The sequence below is a fragment of the Rhinatrema bivittatum genome, chromosome 14 (assembly GCF_901001135.1).
Source record: "Rhinatrema bivittatum chromosome 14, aRhiBiv1.1, whole genome shotgun sequence".
NCBI classification, from domain to species: Eukaryota; Metazoa; Chordata; class Amphibia; order Gymnophiona; family Rhinatrematidae; genus Rhinatrema; species Rhinatrema bivittatum.
This window is the reverse complement of record NC_042628.1, coordinates 8779780-8801374: the sequence shown is the minus strand read 5'-3', so window position 1 is coordinate 8801374 and position 21595 is coordinate 8779780. Positions and strand designations below refer to the sequence as shown.

The 21595-nt window shown below is 42.3% G+C and overlaps 1 protein-coding gene across 4 annotated transcripts in view; it reads right to left on the bottom strand.

The window, feature by feature from the left end:
- RNF216 (ring finger protein 216) overlaps positions 1-21595 on the bottom strand; it is a 118225-nt gene that overhangs the window by 76246 nt on the left and 20384 nt on the right. For all 4 annotated transcript variants that reach the window (XM_029577586.1, XM_029577585.1, XM_029577588.1 and 1 more), the window contains 7 exons: positions 16461-16585; positions 14425-15252; positions 11373-11449; positions 8341-8443; positions 5400-5564; positions 4444-4558; positions 2366-2505 (listed from right to left, as the gene is read on the bottom strand). In XM_029577586.1, coding sequence (XP_029433446.1) covers positions 2366-2505; positions 4444-4558; positions 5400-5564; positions 8341-8443; positions 11373-11449; positions 14425-15252; positions 16461-16585 — 1553 coding nt within the window. The remainder of the gene's footprint in view (positions 1-2365; positions 2506-4443; positions 4559-5399; positions 5565-8340; positions 8444-11372; positions 11450-14424; positions 15253-16460; positions 16586-21595) is intronic.

Sequence of the window (21595 nt, the reverse complement as noted above, 5' to 3'; positions counted from 1 at the left end):
CGGACCTTGTCGAAGAAGATTCGATAGATGGAGTCTAAGCGGGCCATAGACCACCAGATTGACCCGATCCGCAAACCACGGGTGCCATGGCCATTCTGGCGCTACGAGGATAACTGGCCTCATGTGCATCTCTATGCGCCTTAGAACCTTGCCCACCAAGAGCCAGGGAGGAAACACAAAGCAGGATGTTGCGAGGCCACAGAAGGCGAGGGCACTGACCCCTTCCGACCCGTGCTCCCTTCAGTGACTGAAAAACCGAGCCGGCTTTGCGTTTCTCTGGGTCGCCATCAAGTCCAGGCGAGGCACGCCCCACCGATGAGCCAGGAGGCCCATGGCTTCCTCGGACAACTCCCACTCTCCGGGATCCAGACGCTGACGACTGAGAAAATCCGCCTGAATGTTGTCGACTCCGGCTATGTGAGAAGCCGCCAGACAGACTAAATGGTGCTCCGCCCAAACCAGACGTCAGCCTCTGCTGCTACGAGACGACTCTTGGTACCCCCTTGACAATTGATGTAAGCCACCGCTGTCGTATTGTCCGGACCGGCTCTCCGCAAGCGGAGCACGAGGCACCCCGCGGCATGGCAGAAGGTAAGGTCAGCAAGCTGGTGCCAAAAATGCCCCTCCGGAGCCCCTGGAACCTGCACGACAAGAATTTAAACCTCTAAAGAGTTTTTTGTTTTTTGAAACGCTGTCAACCAGGGGAAAACCGGCATCCCTGGGACCACTAACACTGCAGGGCACACCCGAGGAATGCGTACATCTCAGGGTGAAAGGAGGAGAGGGACTGGCCCACCGGTGAATCTCCCCACTTACCAGTCGGCAGGGCTCCTCTACCAAGGTGACTTGGGAGGCATATCCAACTTCAGCAAAGAACAGAAGTGATTAACTTTTTTTTTTTTTTAAATTGGCTTGATGTAGCCAAGGAATCCTTCAGAAAGAACAGGCTTTCTGGTAAATTTAAACAAACCCCCCCCCCTTTTTTTTTTTTTTTTTTTTTTTTTAAACAGGATCAGGACCGCAGGTTCTGTCACCCTCATCTGCTAGAGTCAGAGAAAATACTGAAGGATCGCAGGTGGAACACCAGTGTAAGAGGAGGTGCCTTTCAGTTTTTTTCTCTGACTCCATCTGCTGGAAGGGAGACACAACCCAGCAATCTGGACTGATCCTGGTACGTACAGGGAATTGCACTTAGCCAGACAGAGTGTAGCCAGCCAAGTTGGGAGTGTTCTGGGGGCATAAATGGGAGAAATCGAGTTAACTGGCTAAGTCTGGGCAGGCGAAAGAGCTGCACTATTTAATATATTCCCAAAGTAGTCAGATAAGTTTATCTGGCTAAATTTGCTATTCAGACAGTGAATGAACTGGACCTCAGATAATAAAAATCATTACCACAATATAAAATAAATATGGCAGCATAAAACCATTAACACAAAACAATAAAAACAAACATAAATGGAACATTAAACAATAAAATCACAATAAAACAAGCTCAAAACAACTAACCACTACACTTACTCTAAAGGAAAAATAACACTACCTGAAATCAGGACAACTATTGTACTTGGCTTTTACTGCTTTCCTGAATGTTGTAATGCACGCTAACCTAATTTGAGCAGGGAGCATATAAACATAACTTAGGACCTGCTGCTGAAAAGGCTTGGTCAGGTGCCTCATCTAAATGCACTACCCGTTAAGATGGGATTTCTAACAAACAGAGCTCGAAGACCATAAAGATCAAGAAGGGATGTAAAAACGTAATAATGCATTGGCCCACAGTGTGATATTATTTAACAATGCAAACACAATCATAAAGACCTTGTATTTAACCCTCAATTCAACAGGTAGCCAATGCAAGGCTTGTAAGACTGGGGTGATATATTCATGAGAAAAGGTTCCAGTTAAAATTCTGGACTACTTGCATTGCCTTTAGGGCATTACCAGAAGACCCATCAGGAGCGAATTGCATAGTCCATGCCAGAGAGTATCAACGCCTGTATAATTGATCGAAAATCTTAGGGTGTCAATGCTTTGAATCTACACAGTATCCAGAGCTTATAAAATGACGACTTTACTACTGATTTTACATGAGGTTTCATGGACAGCTCAGACTCTAGTATAACTCCTAAATTCCAGATAGACTTAGGCGCCTGAATATCAACAGTCTTACAGCTGAATTAGTCTAAACGAAAATAGTAGCTTACTAACAGCCATGATACCTTCCCTTTTACTAACGCCACACAGTCAGTAGAACGGCTAGATCTACTGCATTCAAGCAGTTATTGACTTCAATATATTATAACCGTCACTTGTAAGGTTTTCGTTAAAGGTCATCCTAAACATCAAGACGACAATTTGTTCTTACCTCAGTCATCTCCTTCATCTTCTGCTCGTAGAACACCAGCTCATCCCGCACCGGAGGATACAAGTTAGCTCGGTCATAGTTTTTCCAATGTCGCCGCTTGTTCTCCAAGAAAAACATCCGCTTGTCAAGTTTCACGTTTCCTGCAGGATGCAAAATTTACCACCACCAGCAGTTAAGGGAAACGTTAACTGCATAAGCATTAGTTGTAATTCTCTCATTGAAGAGGATGAACCAACATTGGGTAGATGAAAGGAGAGAAGCAAGGGTCCATCTCTGCAGTGCAGCAGATACGAGTAGCTTAAGAAAGCCAGATATTCAGTTCTATCTCCTGAAACTGGTGTAACTATTACTGGATAAGAGCTCCAGCTTGGAGTTGCTATTTCAAAGATATTTTAACAGGCTTTATTTAAGTGGCAGCCAAAAGGTGGCTGAAAATTTTGCTTCTTCTGCACTGGTTAAATGAACAAAGTTTTCACTCCCCTGTTATCTGTAAACCGGCATGATATGATTGTATCATGAATGCCGGTATAGAAAAGCCTTAAATAAATAAATAAATAAAATGTCAGATTCTTCTCCAAGAATACAGCACCACTGTACGGCTGTCAACACTTAAAATATACAAGAAGGGACATGTCCTATCTGCTAAGTAGGATTTTCAAAGTTCCACTGAGGAAAGCCCAGAGCAGGGGTGGCCAACGCTAGACATCAAGAGCCACAAGCAGTGCTAGTTTTCAAGACATACCTCATGCATATTCATTGTGGGTATTTGCATATAATGGAGGCAGAGCATGCACATTTGCAGTGGCTAACATGAAAACCTGATCTATTTGCAGCTCTTGAGGACTGAAGTTGGCCACCGCTGGCCTAGAACCTGGGTCTGTCATCTCTTCCCACAGAGTGATTGAACAAATCTTCAGGCAGAGGACACCTCTCCTCCGTACAGCAGCACACTGCACCTCTGCCTCTGTTTACATTTCCCAGAATGTAAAACATACTGATAATGCATTTTCTGTATTTTTCTCTAGAGAATACACAACATCACAATATTCTAGGTCAAGCCTCACCAATAGCCAGTAAAGGAATATTGGTTATCTGCTAATTTCTATTCCTGAAGTACTATGGATCAGTCCAGAGAAGTGGGTTTCTGCATCCCTACCAGCAGATGGAGGCAGAGAACAAAACTTTGAGGCACTGCTACATAACCAAGAGTGACACCTGTAGTCCCTGTATTGACCTGTACCCAAGCCAAGATGTACAACTTAAACCCCAATAAACCTTGGGCGAACGGAGACTTAAAGGTTGGAGACCCCTGAAAACTAGGTCCTCTTAACCTAACAGAATGCACATCTCAAACTATGTACACTTCTCATTACTCTGAATATCCCATGTATCAGTTCAACATCCAGAAACGAGGAAGTCTTTCAAGAGATGGGGACGAGTCTTGGACTGATCCGTGGTATTTCAGAAACAAAAATTAGCAGGGAAGAACCAATTTTCCTTTCTGGACCAGTCCAGACAAGTGGGATGTACCCAAGCCCCTCTATTCTGGGCAGGAACTCGAAAGACCCACGCGCAATACACTTTCCCCAAACTTCACCTCCTCCGGCACTTGCACATCCAAGCAGTAATGTTTGGTAAAAGTGTGAAGAGAAGAGCACAACAAATCTCCTGCGATCACCCCACCCACGAGGTTGCCTGTACCCTAGTGGAATGCACTCTCAACCCCTCTGGCACCAATCGGCCCTTACAGATGGAAGCTGAAGCGATCTGCTCTTTCAGCCATCGTGCAATAGTGCCCTTGGAAGCACTATTTTCCTTCTTAGCGCCACTGCACAGGACAAACATATGATCAGATCTCCGAAAGGCATTTGTCACCTTAAGATATTCTGCACATGGAATACACAAAGGGCGACACATGGTATTACACTGTCCATATGCAATGTACAGAGCGCATCCTGGGTATCTAGCAACACGTTTCACTGTACAAAGAAGCAATTCTACATTTTACAGATTTTGATTTCTAGGTACTACTTCACATTATTTATTTACTACGCAAAAGGAATAAGTGGTCTCTTTACCCTGCTCAAACTTGAAATCGATGTAGGATGACAGATTCATTTCTTTCCGCTTTTTCCGCTTCCCACTGGCTTCAGAGGATAGCTCCTGCAACTTCTTTATGGCATCAGAAAAGGCCTGAAACAGAAGTGGAGGCATTCATTCTGAGCACAGAAAAGAAACTGTGCTGAGACACACCAGGTAGGTTTAGTTTTAAGCTTCCCTTTCTAAGCACACCTGGATTTCCTCACGTTTTCTTTATACGAACACTTAGAAAGATCAGAAAACACAGGATTGGTTCAACATGGTTTGGAGTTACTTGGTAGCTCTAAGAATGCCAATTAAGAACATGAGAACATAAATAATTGCACACTTCAATTTAAAAAAAAAATTGAAAGCACATTGAATTACTCATATCTGCGTACCTGTCTGCCAGAGGTGATCCAGAAGATGATGAAAAAATTCCTGCTAGTCTTCTGGCAATCAAAATACCCCCACCCTTAGATTGGCAGTGTGACGGCAGGGCCATTGGGAGGGATGCAGGCGGCACCCTGCCTATGAGAAGCCTCACAACCAGCAGTGACCGAGCTAGGTGCAGCGTTATTAGAACATTCACACCCTTAAATCCAAAGGCCATCTATTCAATTTGATATACAGACCAGCAGGAATCTTTAATAGATAAGAAAGGTGAAAAGTTAGCCCTGCTCTTGGTATGCAGTGGCTCTTTTTAGTTTCTCCTTTTGTCTCAAAGCAACTTTGTTCAATTTACACAACCAGTTTAACAAATTAAATAAAGATTCTGCATTGTTTACAGATGTCCCAGTTTTAGTGTGACCTTAGTACAACACAGCTGTTTACTTTTTGCTAGCAAATCTGTTTCAAATAAAAATAAAAAAATGTACAGGCTGCACTTTATTCATCTTTTTTGAGAAGGCTAACGTTGTCTATTAGAACAAAAACCAAGAAAAGCAGTAATCACCTTTCTTGTTATTGCATAATGTCCCTTGAGCTCATGCAGCGCCCACTTGATATCTTGACTGCTAAGCATTTTGAAGTCGGCCATGAGAAGATTGGCAGCTTGGATAAAGCACCGCTGATCCACAGGGGTGAGTTTAAAAAAATCAAATAAGTCCACTTTAGGCACCTGCAGACAAGGAAAAAGATTCAATGCTGCTTGAAACATTTCTACAGACAGGATTTCCAAAAGGAGGGCCAGAGAGTGTTAATCAAGAAGTTCCACACACAATCAAACCTACTTTCTGGAATCCCTGCATTCACATCCAAAATAAAATAACCCTATCAGGATCTCCTGGCATGTTCTGAAAATTTGGTGTGGATAGCATCCTAAACACAAACAGCAAGATTTTCAAAAATATTTGCATGCTTAAAACTGGATTTTACACACGTAAATGCCCTTTATCTTTGTAAGCGGGCTTTTGAAAATTGCTATGACATATGCCATTGAATTATCAATAGGTTTTACCCACTTTAAGGGCACTTAATGCAGGTACATGGCTTTTGAAAATTGCTGCAATAGTATGTTACATTTACCTGCAGAACTCCTTTGAAAATTCACATGAAAGGAGATAATTTTCAAAAGGATTTATCCAAGTAGAACTGGACTTTATGGTACATAAATGGGCTTCTCAAAATTGCTTTTATGTGTGTAGCTCCTTTGAAAATTCACTCCATAGGGCTGAAGAGTCAAAAGGTTTTACGCACATAAATGGGCTTTTGAAAATTGCTACAATATATGCTTTTACGCACATAATTCTTTTGAAAATTACCTTCAAAAATTATTGGGAGATATGGGGGGGGGGGGACACGACACTCAGACATGGAGATCTCAGAACCCTTTTTCCTCTTGGAAAGTAGGCTAAAAATAATTTTGAATGGTTTTCTGAATTCCTATGCTGAGTCACCAGGCCTCTCTCTATCCTTTTCTACCTTCAGTTAAGGAAGAAGATAAGACTGTACAGCAAATCTATTTTACTTTTAATCAAACCTCCTAAGCAAGGGGTTATCCCTTTTAACTTGCAGCAGTGATGATGGCAAAACCAGCAGGCAGAAGTAAGAAACTATGAATGCATTAAAAGTAAGTGAAAAATGCAAACAGGATGCTAGGAATGGAGAATATCATATTGCCTCTATATAAGAACATAAGAACATGCCATACTGGGTCAGACCAAGGGTCCATCAAGCCCAGCATCCTGTTTCCAACAGTGGCCAATCCAGGCCATAAGAACCTGGCAAGTACCCAAAAACTAAGTCTATTCCATGTAACCATTGCTAATGGCAGTGGCTATTCTCTAAGTGAACTTAATAGCAGGTAATGGACTTCTCCTCCAAGAACTTATCCAATCCTTTTTTAAACACAGCTACACTAACTGCACTAACCACATCCTCTGGCAACAAATTCCAGAGTTTAATTGTGCGTTGAGTGAAAAAGAACTTTCTCCGATTAGTTTTAAATGTGCCCCATGCTAACTTCATAGAGTGTCCCCTAGTCTTTCTATTATCCGAAAGAGTAAATAACCGATTCACATCTACCCGTTCTAGACCTCTCATGATTTTAAACATCTCTATCATATCCCCCCTCAGCCGTCTCTTCTCCAAGCTGAAGTTCTGGTCTCTCCGTCTCAAAAAAAAGACAGAGTGAAACTAGAAAAGGTGCAGAGAACAGCACCAAAATGATAAAAGGAGCTAGAACGGCTTCCCTGCGACAAGAGGCTACACAGGTTAGGGCCATCTAGCTTGGAAGAGAGATGGTTTAGGGGAGACAGGTTAGAAGTTTATAAAATCATGAACAGGGTGGAATGGATAAAGGACGGTGATTTACCCTTTCAAATAACATTAACACAAGGGGAAACTCCATGAAACTCACAACCAGCAGTTTTAAAACTCAATGCACATTCAAGCTGTGGAATTTGTTGCCCGAGGATGTGGTCAAGGCAACTAGCATGGCATAGCAGAGTTTAAAAAAAAAAAAAAGTCTGGACGAGTTCCTGGAGGAAGCGTCCACAAAACATTAGCAGCCACCTAGTGTAGAAACTTCTGCTATCTCCCTGGGAATGATTAACAAGAAATAGATCTGCTGTTGGGATTTGTGGGGTACTTGTGACCTGGACTGGCCACTGTGAGGCAAAATGCTGGGGTCGATTGACCTTGCTCTGACCCAGCATGACCATTATTGTGTTTTTAAGTCGCTGCTAAATACTAGGAAAAAAGCTCCAAAAGAACAATCAATGGATATCTGGGTAGATTAATGCCAGTAATATTAAAATATTTTCAGTCAGATTTGTCATGACCGTTTTTAATTTTGGCAAACATCTGAAGGAGGAACCATATGGCCATATTAACATAGTATATGACAGAAAACGACCCTATTGATCCATCCTACTGGTGCCACACTGCTAAGGATATATCCCAGCTGCCAGCCAAACTGGACCATTTGTATATCGTCACTTCTTATCCGAGTTAGTGTTTGGTTTCTTTGTCACTGGCTCTCTGCATAGATGAGCATTAAGATCCCATACTTAATCCAACAATCATCCCCCGAGATCTTACTTCCATGTGCTGTAATAATCTAAAACAGCTACCAAAACCAGCAAGGCTGCTGTCCAAATATCCAGCCTCGTAGGTCCTTGTGGCCTTTATGAATAGTACATGGACACCACCAACCTGCCGGCACCAAACTGGTTGGTGTATGGGGAGTTGCAGTCTGCCGCTACCAATCCTAGGCTGAACAGATCATGCATTACATTATCTATGGATTATTTTTACAGTGATCTAATAAAGTGTCACAACCTAATAAAAAAAAACACAAAACCCAAACATTTAACTTAGGCAAATGTACAACTCCCTGCAAATTAAAATCTTCTGCTTCAAGTGTGGCAGTATTATGGTTAACTTTTACTTGCCTTGGTCTCATCTGGGCTGGTAAGCAGGCTGCTGTTGGGGTTTAAAACCATTGCGCCTTCTATCTTTGGATAATCTGGATTCTCCAAAAGCATATTGCAAATTCTATGAAGAGAACAGCAAAGCATTACCACCCTCTGAGTACCATTCAGCCAGTGACACAAACAGTGTAGAAGCCATTGCTATACCTGGGAATGATGAACCACAGATCTACTGCTGGGATTTGTGGGGTACTGGTGCCCTGTGTGCAATTCTGGTCACCGCATCTCAAAAAAAGATATGGTTGCACTGAAGAAAGTGCAGAGAAGGGCGACCAAAATGAAAAGGGGCATGAACGGCTGCCCTATGAGGAAAGGCTAAGGAAGTTAGGGCTGTTCAGTTTGGAGAAGAGACTACTGAGGGGGGATATGATAGAAGCCTACAAAATCATAAAAGGACTTGAACAATCAGTTATTTACTCTCTCAGATAATAGAATGGCTATGGGGCACTCCATGCAGTTAGCAAGTAGTTCATTTAAAACAAATCAAAGAAAATTATTTCACACTGAACACACAATTAAGCTCTGGAATTCATTGAAACAAACATAGAAATGATGGCAGAAGACCAAACGGCCCATTCAGTCTGCCCAGCAAGCTTTCACACTTATTTTTTTCATCTAAGTGAAGTATCTAGCTAATTGTTTAGGGGTAGTATCCGCCGTAATAAGCAAGCTACTCCCACGCTGTGCAATTCAGTCCTTGTTGGCTGTCTGAATATAAATCCTCTTTTCTTCATCCCCCCTGCTGTTGAAGCAGTGAGCTGCGCTGGATATGTATTTCAAGTGAAGTATCAGGCTTAATTGATTCTGGGTAGTAACCGCCCTAATAAGCAAGCTACTCCCCTGCTTTTTGGTGAATGCAAATCCTTTTTTCCACATTTCCTCTTGCCTTTGAAGCATAGAGAAATGTTGGTGTCGCATTAACCATGTGTATGTTTATTGAATAAGGATATGATTACAGCAGTTAATATAACTGCATTTAAAAAAGGTTTGGTTAAGTTCCTAGAGGAAAAAATCCATAAACTGCTATCAATCATTAAGGAATAGTAGCTTGGGAATTTAACAGGTACTTGTGACATGGATTGGCTACTGTTGGACACAGGATGCTGGGCTTAATGGACCCTTGGTCTGTCCTAGTATGGCATATCTTATTACACATCTGCACACTGATTCTATTGCTTTCGGCAATCTACAAGAGTGCCCATACAAAATTAACATTTTATCTGTTTCATCCCTGAGGAAGCTAGGATACTTCACGATATCAAGAAGGCCATTCCATAACATTATTACTTACATATAAATATCAGGTTTACTTGAGTTCTCATTAAAGAATCTAAGAATTAGATCGATCCACTGGTTCCATGGCATTGATGTACATTGCCAATGGAGGACCTGGGATTTTATTTTCAGGTCAGATCTTCCATTACCAAGAAGGGACTCTTAGTCATTGCTCAACAGCAATAGCTACTGGCCCGATTCAGAGAGCACACAGAGTTCTGGAAAGGAGGCATGATCTGTGGCCTCTAACCCCAAGGACAGTCACTGCAAAGGCTGGGCTAGGTGGAGGGTTATAAAATAGAGGGGAAACCCTGGGTATAGCTCAATAGAGGATGATTCCAACTGAGCTGGAAGACTGAAAGGAGCTACAGGAAACAGATGGGCAAAAAGATATAAAAAGGATCCAAGATATGGGGTTGGTTACATGAATGACTTTCAGATGAAGGCTTCTGTTACAGAAAGCGGTGTCAGTGGCTTGAGGCTTGGCTCTGGTCACCCTGACCTTCCATTGTCTAAGATAAGGTGATGCTGGAAGTGTAATCGTTTCACTCTGATGGTAGCGTGCATAGAGTCCCTAACTGCTATGGAGACGGAAAATACTGAAGAGCTGCACTTCTTGCAGGGGTATATGTACTAGGACAGACGTCAGATTGAAATCTGATCCGCCTCCAACTGCTATCAGGAGTACACTACACCCATTGGTCCTGAGTCCATCTGCTACATGCTAGGAAAGCAGCATTTCAGCAAACCTTTCACAGGCAGACACGGTTATGGGCTATTGCTTTGAACGTATGAATGACAACACTAAGAGGCACCAAGTCCGATATGGCTTGTCTGCCGCAGGAAGAAAGGAAAAAAAAAAAGAAATCAGATGCACTTAAGGTGTCTGGTAGAAGAAAACAAATACACAAGAACAAGGGAAGAGTTCAGGTCTCCTAAAATGTCAACATCTGGGATTAACTGGGTGTTTTGTACTGACAAAGTCATTAATGCAAACAACTGACCACCTGAACTTCCAAGAATAGAAAATAGAACAGTCCACGTCCAAAGAAACCCATCTCCTCAATGTACACAAAAATGCAGAAACCCAGAATTGTACAGCCTTCCAAAAGAATGGTTTCAGACATCAGTCAAGCAACAGCCTTGCTATTATTGCATGACCATTAGTGGTAAGCAGGGAACTGAGAGTCCCAAGAGACTGACATGCTAAACATGCTACTGCATCCGCATGGATCCCGAATACTATTTCTTCAATCTGCATTTATTTGAACTTTATCAACCAAATCACCTTTGATTTCAGAGAAAGACGCTGTCAATCAAATGAGTAATAACTATTGCTGTGACTTAAGCAACTGATAAAGCGGGACAGGCACACTGAACATGCAGTCGTTTTTCACAGATCCTGAGAGTAAACACCCTTTGCATACAACACAATGCTTCAGAAGTGGAGAAATCACCTGTGTTCATTCAGGCAAGACTTTTTATTACAAGCACACTTGGCATGACAAATTCCTTCTGCTTTTGAAACCACCACCGAAATTGTAGTTTGTTCATGCTTCGGTAAGCTAGAGACTAAAGAAAGACCTGCATTTCCCTACAATGGATCATTATGGAGAAGAGAGATGTGGGAGAAGACAACAATAGCACCAGTGAACACAGATCTGAGATGTACATTTTCAGCTTAACACACAGTTGCAGATTAACTGTGCTGAACTTACATGTTTAAGTCAAAGCAGTTTTGGAAGAGAATTAAATCCTCCATGTACTCCGTCTGAACATCAGGGAACCTTGCTTGCTATAGAAAAAGAAGTGAAAACGTTGCATTTCATTTCACAAGGAATGCACAGAAGAACTTAGCATCCACCGAGTTAGAGATGATCTGCTGAAGAACTTAGCAAACATATGAGCAATAAATGTATAATCACTGCAACCAATGGGTACAAAGTCAATGGCAAAACACCTCCCAAATTCTACTCCATCCCTCTAATTGACAGGGAAAGGTCAGCGATCCGCTTACTCATAAAGGGGATACCTCAAAGGTCAAGAAAACTTCCCATACTCCAAGAGTTTACTAATCAGGACAAAATGAACTCGTCATGTACTCCCGCCTTCTACCCCACTGCAAAATAACTGGTTTTGTTGGTGGTTGGGGGAAAGAAGAGAGGGCAACAGGATTACATAATGAGTGCGCACCCGCTATCCCACCTCTGAGCGGCTCTCACTTATCCTCCATTCCACACCCCTATTCCCAGAAGTCCCCACCTCACTCTCCTCTTCAGCTCCCTCTTGCATCCATCTCTCTCTCGCCCATCCCTCCTCACTCTAGCCTTCTTCTCTTAGGCCCCAAATCCTATTAATCTCCCTCTCCCCACCTCATGGAGCCGTTGCGTGCCACCACCTGGGCACCAATTGGAGCCAAAGAGGCTTTTGCTGCTACTTGCTCTCCTACAACGGCCAAGGGCGCTTCTACTATCTTCTCCTGCTCCCAGGCCACCAGCCAAAAAATGCCCCTGACAAGCTGACAGTCAAATGAGTGGATTTTCAAAACCCTATCGGTACTATTATCCAGGCAGAAGAGACTGTTTTTCATGACTTTCCTTCTTATTCTGGATTCCTTCCTTGCCTGTGAAATTCCTTTTTTTTTTTATTTTTTTTTTTTTTAAATCTCACCTTTAACACTAAACTTGTAGTTATCTCACTAGCTGAACAAGAACAAAGTTTGCTGCTTCCCTATAAAAATGCTAATAACCTTCCTTTAATTTAAACGCTGGCTAACTTTCCCTACGTAAAATCTACTTCTACAGGGCCAGGATCACTTTTCCCGCTTTCTGTGGCCTACCCCAACAGCTAAATCCTCCTCTAAAAACCAAACACTGTTTCTCTTAACCTAATCGAAGCTCGTGTTTCCTTTCTTTTACAGACTCATTCCCTCTCACACGCACAAGGCACTCAGTCCCACTTTAAACAAAAACCTGTAGTTTCAGGGCATTTTTCAAAGCCGTTTACTTGAGTATAAAGTGTTTTGCATGTACAAATCATTGCCCTGAAAATTGTCCTGCCTGAATGCTGCTAAGAGGTGTGTGTTACTCCACAACGTGTGTGTAATTTTGGTGTGTATGGGTGGAAGGGGGAGGGGACTTTTCCAGTTAACCTTCTGCTTGCCAGTGTTCATACGAACTGTGCACCTGGGGAAAGATTCAGAGCAGAAAGAAACAGCAACAACATTAAAACAATACAGTTTCATTGTAGCTCTTAGTGCCTGCTATTTGTAAACAGCACATTCATTTTTTTTTTTGCATTTACCATGCACTAAATCAGAAAAAAAAGCCAGCATGAAAAAAAAAAAAGTCAAAACAACCTGCTTCCCGCTGAAATGACACAAAATGAAATTCGTGCCATAGATTACATGGGATTTTATAAAAAAAAAAAAAAAAAAAGAAATATGGAAAAAGATCAGTCCGTCATCTTATTTAGGAGAGAATCATCCATGGTATGATAAAAGATTTTCTTTGTTCAGTTGTGAAGCCCCCAGAATGATTCCTTAAATTAAGAGACTTTTGCCAGAGTGTACTCAATCTGTCGGGGACGAGCAAGCACACAGGGAAAAATATTATGACAAACCCCGCCAAATACAACCCTGGGGTTCCTTTAGCCAGGTTGCATTTAGGTTTCTTTCAATAAATAAATACCTAACGATTTTCAGTCTTTCAGTGGTTAGTTAGGATGTCGCCCTTGTGCCACTGTTTTACCTCAAATTAAAAGAAGCTCATTTTCAAAATTCCCATCACTAAAATCAAGTCCTAACCAAAGCAAAGCTTTTGTTTGTCATTATGGTTATTTCTAAGGGGTAACACGTGTTTAGCAATGTTGAGATGTGCTGCCTATCCCGCAGGAAACCTTATAAATATGTACTTTTCCATATTCACAGGCCATTCCAGCAGCCGACACTGTGCTCTAGCAAAAGGAAAGACACAGCCACCAGGAAGAAAACACACAGACCCTAGGATCAAAATTATAAGATTGGCTACAGCTTTGTAACTGATTTGGAGTAAGTAGTTTCATTCCACACAAGCTCAGCTCAGGATTCAGAATAGCTAAAATACTAGAACTAAAAAAAAAAAAAAAAAATAGATGTGAGGATTTGAGTGGGCCGATATGAAACTGACCACACTGGGTAAACTGCAGGTGCGTGCAGCTTCACGATAACCACTACTCACTGACGAAATCAATGTTCCTTCTATGGTAGCACAGACTGCGGACACCAGCTGTCCAGTGCTTTAAACTTCGTAGGGTTGGCAGCTCCTGCAGACTGAGACCCCCATGTAGTTTAAACTGCAGGAGGAGAAAAGTGTCAGCAGTCTCCTGAGCATCTTAGAGGTAACCCAGAGGCCCTGACTGTTACTAATAAAATGTGCTGCTTTTAAAGAACACTGAAGAATGGGAAAACCATGCTTATTCATATACTTTGACCCTGCTGAGAGAGACATCACCTTGTTGGATCAAGGTAATTTTCAACAGGGTAGGCACCAGACTGCTTTACCTTCCCCTCTCCAAGAACAGACCCAATTGATCAATTTTTGTGGCCATTACCATGCCCGATTGAGCCAGCCACAAGCTCTTTTCTACAGGAGCTGAAAAGTGCTAAAAAGCCAGCGAGTCAGCCATTTTGTTACATGGAAATCATGGCTCATATTCAGACAGGTATGTGTGATGGAAGGGGGTGGTAACCGAATGCAATTAGGCTACTGAGGTCAGTGACAGCAAGATTACCGTTTCTTTGACAAGCAATGAAATGCGCTCCCTGTCCTGCGCACTGGTTCCTTCCCGGGGAACATTTAAATAGTTCTCTTCCATAGGTCCTTGCTCGGGGAAGGCTGGCCCTGGTTGTTCGTTGTCTAACAGTCCTGCCTGCTCTTCCCCCAGTTCTTCTGGAGGGTGGGCCAGCTGTGGTGAAGCAGGGCCTGGAATCCCATCTTGGAGAAGTTCTGCCCTCGGAAAGGCCGGTCCAGGGATCTCTTCAGGCTGGTGCACTCCTCTGATTGCACCAGGGTCTGCTTCAGGCTGCCTGTCCTTAGGAGCGAGGGCATTCAACCCATCTGGCCTATTGACCACAGGCTGGAAAAAAGGATGACCCAACCAGTTATTCTCATCTGCTGGTGCTGCTCGACTCCCCACACGTTCTAATGGAAGCTCTGGGTCTGCTTCTTTAATTTGCCGATTCTTTGCTTCTGGATCTTCAGGTTTTTTATGTCGATTATTCAATTCTTTTAAGTAAATCACCTCCCTTTCTGCTTTTGGCCTGTGGTTTTCATTCAAAGGAGGGAGACCGCTCAACTCGGCCTCAGCAGTTTGCTCTGCATTATTCCTGTGTCTGTCGTGCTTTGACGGGCCAGGCTGCGGAAGGTCCTGATCCCCGTTTGGCGCTGCGTCACCCTGTGCAAAGAGGCTCTGCAAATTTGTCTGGCACACTGGTGGATTTTTATCTTGCTGACGAGATTTCACCGCGGCTTCCTGCCTCTCTCCCATCCTCCCAATACCATGCCACTGAGCTGGAGGCCTAATAACGTTGGGACGGAAAGGCTGTTGCAGTCTGTGTACCTAAAAAAAACAAACAAAAAAAAAAAACCCAGACAAGATAAGAGGCATACAAGGGTAAAAGTTCTCAGAAAGAGAAGTCTGTATCTCTGATTATCCAAAGGAAAAATTGCAGTAGCTTCAAACAAGCATGAACAGTTGTCTTATGTGTAAATTCTATGCTATTTATTCTAGCTGTAGTTTAAATAGTGATATTAGCAAATGCTACTACTGTAGTGGTCTGCATTTAAAACATAAAACATTTATATGGCAAAGGCAGTTCTCTGCCTCCTTTTTGAGGCAACAGACTAGTGTACAGCAGAATTTTAGGGCATATTTCACGAAGAAGCCCGGATGAGAAGATGATTCAGGAAAAGGTAGATACATTTTTAAAACATTTTATTACAAATTCTCTCAAGTTACAAATGCCTGCAAATATCTGGCCTCAGTATATATTTTAAGTACAATGGCTCATCTGAAACATTCAGTTTTAAATCTCAATCTGCAATACTGACTAGGGCACACCATGGATTTACCAATTCCTTTTAAAACATTAAGACTTTTAGACATTTAAGACATTGTTTTTTGTCATATATATTTTTCTTATATTTAACTGTTATTTAAAAAGTTCTTCGTTATATGTAATTGTCCCCAAGCAAGTTTTTCAACTGTTCTCTGTAAACCGATTTGATTTGCATATAATGTAAGGAGATGGGTATATAAAAAACATAAATAAATAAATAAATTCCTTTCAAGACCTTTTAAGGCTATGTTTGATTTGCAAATATATTTTAATGTTTGCAAAAAAAAGAATCTACTGCTGCTCAAACCACTAGGCTACTGGAGTGGAGAAGCAGCCTAGTAGTTCGAGCAGTGGGCTGTGAACTAGGGAATCCAGGATTCAAATCCCACTGACGCTCCTTGTGACCCTGGGAAAATCGCTTCACCCTTCATTGCCTCAAGTACCACCTTAGAGCCTGAGTTACTAAGCCTTGTAAACCAGACCCTTAGATCGTAAGCCCGCTGGGGATAGGGAGATATCTACAGTACCTGAAGGCAATCAATTAAAAAAAAATACATAAATAAAATAAATCCAAAAATTAAACCTTGCCTGGCTAAGAACAATAAAATTCAGATTAAATACATATATAGAATGTAACATCCAAATTAGGTCGTTGCCTTTAACACACACTTATGCAAGAAACTGGACAGTTTACACGCTTAAAATTCACCTCCAAAATTACAACATCATCCTCATCGTCATCAGGCTTCTGCACTGGCTTGCATGGCAAAGGGAGATCTTCATCCGAATCGTCTGATATGATGATAAGTCCATCGTCCCTGTGATTTGCCCAGTCTGTGGGAAGACACAACACTTATAAGAACATAAGAAATTGCCATGCTGGGTCAGACCAAGGGTCCATCAAGCCCAGCATCCTGTTTCCAACAGAGGCCAATCCAGGCCACAAGAACCTGGCAATTACCCAAACACTAAGAAGATCCCATGCTACTGATGCAATTAATAGCAGTGGTTATTATCTAAGTCAACTTGATTAATAGCCATTAATGGACTTCTCCTCCAAGAACTTATCCAAACCTTTTTGAACCCAGCTACACTAACTGCACTAACCACCTCCTCTGGCAACAAATTCCAGAGCTTTATTGTGCGTTGAGTGAAAAAGAATTTTCTCCGATTAGTCTTAAATATGCCCCATGCTAACTTCATGGAATGCCCCCTAGTCCTTCTATTATTTGAAAGTGTAAATAACCGAGTCACATCTACTCGTTCAAGACCTCTCATGATCTTAAAGACCTCTATCATATCCCCCCCTCAGCCGTCTCTTCTCCAAGCTGAACAGTCCTAACCTCTTCAGCCTTTCCTCATAGGGGAGCTATTCCATCCCCTTTATCATTTTGGTTGCCCTTCTCTGTACCTTCTCCATCGCAACTATATCTTTTTTGAGATGCGGCGACCAGAATTGTACACAGTATTCAAGGTGTGGTCTCACCATGGAGCGATAGAGGCATTATGACATTTTCCGTTTTATTAACCATTCCCTTCCTAATAATTCCTAACATTCTGTTTGCTTTTTTGACTGCTGCAGCACACTGAGCCGACGATTTTAAAGTATTATCCACTATGATGCCTAAATCTTTTTCCTGGGTGGTAGCTCCTAATATGGAACCTAACATCATGTAACTACAGCAAGGGTTATTTTTCCCTATAAGCAACACCTTGCACTTGTCCACATTAAATTTCATCTGCCATTTGGATACCCAATCTTCCAGTCTTGCAAGGTCCTCCTGTAATGTATCACAGTCTGCTTATGATTTAACTACTCTGAATAATTTTGTATCATCCGCAAATTTGATAACCTCACTCGTTGTATTCCTTTCCAGATCATTTATATATATATTGAAAAGCACCGGTCCAAGTACAGATCCCTGAGGCACTCCACTGTTTATCCTTTTCCACTGAGAAAATTGACCATTTAATCCTACTCTCTGTTTCCTGTCTTTTAACCAGTTTGTAATCCACAAAAGGACATCGCCTCCTATCCCATGACTTTTTAGTTTTCGTAGAAGCCTCTCATGAGGGACTTTGTCAAACGCCTTCTGAAAATCCAAATACACTACCATCTACCGGTTCACCTTTATCCACATGTTTATTAACCCCTTCAAAAAAATGAAGCAGATTTGTTAGGCAAGACTTCTCTTGGGTAAATCCATGTTGACTGTGTCCCATTAAATCATGTCTTTCTATATGCTCTACGATTTTGATCTTGAGAATAGTTTCCACTATTTTTCCCGGCACTGAAGTCAGGCTCACTGGTCTATACTTACCCAGATCACCCCTGGTGCCTTTTTTAAATATTGGGGTTACATTGGCCACCCTCCAGTCTTCAGGTACAATGGATGATTTTAATGATAGGTTACAAATTTTAACTAATAGTTCAGAAATTTCATTTATGAGTTCCTTCAGAACCCTAGGATGCATACCATCCGGTCCAGGTGATTTGCTACTCTTTAGTTTGTCAATCTGGCCTACTACATCTTCCAGGTTCACAGTGATTTTGTTCAGTTCGTCTGAGTCATCACCCCTAAAAACCATCTCTGGAACTGGTATCTCCCCAACATCCTCATTAGTAAACACGGAGGCAAAGAATTCATTTAGTCTTTCTGTAATGGCCTTATCTTCCCTAAGAGCCCCTTTAACCCCGTCTGTCATCTAATGGTCCAACCGACTCCCTCACAGGTTTGCTTTGGATATATTTGAAAAAGTTTTTATTATGAGTTTTTGTCTCTATGGGCAACTTCATTTCAAATTCTCTCTTCGCCTGTCTTATCAATGTTTTACACTTACCTTGACAATGCTTATGTTTTATCCTATTTTCTTCAGATGGATCTTTCTTCCAATTTTTGAAGGATGTTTTTTTGGCTAAAATAGCCTCTTTCACCTCACCTTTTAACCATGACGGTAATCGTTTTGCCTTCCTTCCACCTTTCTTAATGCGCGGAATACATATGGACTGCGCCTCTAGGATTGTATTTTTAAACAATGTCCATGCCTGTTGAACACTTAACCTTTGCAGCTGCACCTTTCAGTTTTTTTCTATTTTCCTCATTTTATCAAAGTTTCCCTTTTTAAAATTTAGTGTTAGAGCTGCAGATTTACTTATTGTCCCCCTTCCAGTTATTAGTTTAAATTTGATCATGTTATGATCACTGTTGCCAAGTGGCCCCACCACCGTTACTTCTTTCACCAAATCTTGCGTTCCACTAAGAATTAAATCTAAAATAGCTCCCTCTCTTGTTGGTTCCTGAACCAATTGCTCCATGAAGCAATCATTTATTACATCCAGGAACTTTATGTCTCTAGCAAGTCCTGATGTTACATTTACCCAGTCAATATTGGGGTAATTGAAATCTCCCATTATTATTGCACTGCCAAATTGGTTTGCTTCCCTGATTTCTCTTAGCATTTCATCATCTGTCTGACCATTTTGTCCAGGTGGACGGTAGTATACTCCTATCACTATACTCTTACCCAACACACATGGGATTTCTACCCATATAGATTCTACTGAGCATTTACTCTTTTGTATGATCTTTATCCTGTTGGACTCTATACCCTCCCGGACATAAAGTGCCACACCCCCACCAAGTTGATCCTCCCTATCATTGCGATATAATTTGTACCCTGATATAGCACTGTTCCATTGGTTATCCTCCTTCCACCAAGTCTCTGTGATGCCAATTATGTCAATTTCATCATTTGCTGCTATACACTCTAACTCTCCCATCTTACTTCTTAGACTTCTGGCACTGGCATACAGATATTTCAAAGTGTGGTTTTTGCTTGTTTTAACAACCTGCTTTTCAGTTGTTTGGGATAATTTGGAATCATTAAGCTTTGGTGATTTTTTACATATAGGCATATGAACTATGTTTGCTTTTGATGGAACCTCTCTGTTGGGATGCCCTAACTCTCCTGTTTCATTAGTATCCTTCAAGGATACATTTCTCCGAACCATGCACTGCTGAGTGACTGTTGGCTTTCCCCCTTTTTCTAGTTTAAAAGCTGCTCTCTCTCCTTTTCTGGTTAAGGTGGAGCCCGTCCTTTTGGAAAAGTCTCCCCTTTCCCCAAACGTTTCCCCAGTTCCTTATCTACAGGTTTCATATACAAAGGACTTGTAGCTGTGCAATTAACAGCTCATTAAGAACATAAGAAATTGCCATGCTGGGTCAGACCAAGGGTCCATCAAGCCCAGCATCCTGTTTCCAACAGAGGCCAAACCAGTCCACAAGAACCTGGCAATTACCCAAACTCCAAGAAGATCCCATGCTACTGATGCATTAATAGCAGTGGCTATTCCCCTAAGTATAAACTTGATTAATAGCAGTTAATGGACTTCTCCTCCAAGAACTTATCCTATACTTATGCTACTCAGGCCTTAAGCAATAGCACAGTTCATAGCAACAGCCATTTGAATACATGCAGTTAATTCGGTCGGAGGTCTCTCTCAGCAGCAGTCACAGTTAGGAATGGTTGCAAAGTAAGGAGAGACGAGAGGAAAGGTAAGTCATCATTGTTCCGGTCCCCCTGGGAGGAAAGCTGTACTAGTCTCTAGCTTTAGAGGAGCACAAAACTAGGCAAAGCAAATATACTTAGAGAAATCTGGACAAAACTCCAAATAATTATTCAGATAAGTGGTCCACTACCAATTTATAGCACCAAATGTGGCACAACCATAGCTACCATTATATTAAATTGCTCCATGGATAGTATATTTTGCATACAAATTCCTAAATGCAAAATATACCACTACCATGGCAGAGTTGGAACGCACTAGGGAAGAGATCTGTAAAATGCCGGGAGCCTCTCTCCGGTGCGGCAGACCGCGCGGGATCCCTCCCCCCTCAGCGTGGGAACGGAGGCCATTTTGGCAGCCTTCCGATCTCCCGTGCTCACCGAGGAGGGGGAGGGGGCAACAGTCTTCCAGGTTCGGCTTTGTCAGGAATATTTTCAGGGACAAGACTCGACAGATTTCTACACTGCTATTATGAAGTCATTGTGGCGAAACAGGGGTTTTGCGTACTTCGTAGTTATTTTTCTGCCTTGTGATGCTTTTCTCCAAAGAGCTCATTTCCTGTGTGCTGGCTGTAGGTGGTGTTTGACCTCTGCCTATAGTTCGAGCAGAGGCTTTGGATGCTGCCTTGAGTCAGCCTACACATCCCAGCAACCCCGAGTGCACGTGACTCTGAAACACCCTGCAGTGCCATTGGTCAGAAAGCTCACTGTTAAAACTGTGCGCCATGATTGGCCCTGGAGACGAACTTGCCCCGAGGGCTCTGGAGCTCTCCAGTCTTAGCTGGGGGTGCAGAGGGATCAGACCTTTGCACTCAGACCTTGCTCAGCTCCTGTGGACCCCTTTTCCTTGCATCCCCGGCACTAGTAAGATAGTGAAGAGTGCTTGGCTAGTTTCTATTGTTTAATCTTTGTTGTGTTACCTGTTTCTGTTTGCAATTTAAAACTTTATTCCGTTTTTCTTAATAAACGTATTAGTTTGTTAGCTCTGTCTCTCTTGGACAGACTATTGATCCTGGTGTTGTGTATAATTGGTATGTGGGTGTATTTCTAGAAATTGTGTTATCCTTGCTTGTGAGGGGTCTCAGTGTCCCTAGAAACCACCAGGGGATAGCTTGCTGGCAGAGAACTTGCCCAGAGGCAAGCAGAAACCCAGCTGGTGGGTGGGAGGTTGCTGGTGTAGAAGCACAAGCACGTGCACAGGTGCAGGCGGGCTTGTGCAGTGCTTGGCAGGACCCTCCAAGTGGCCATAGGGTTACCCAGCGTGGGTATTAGGGG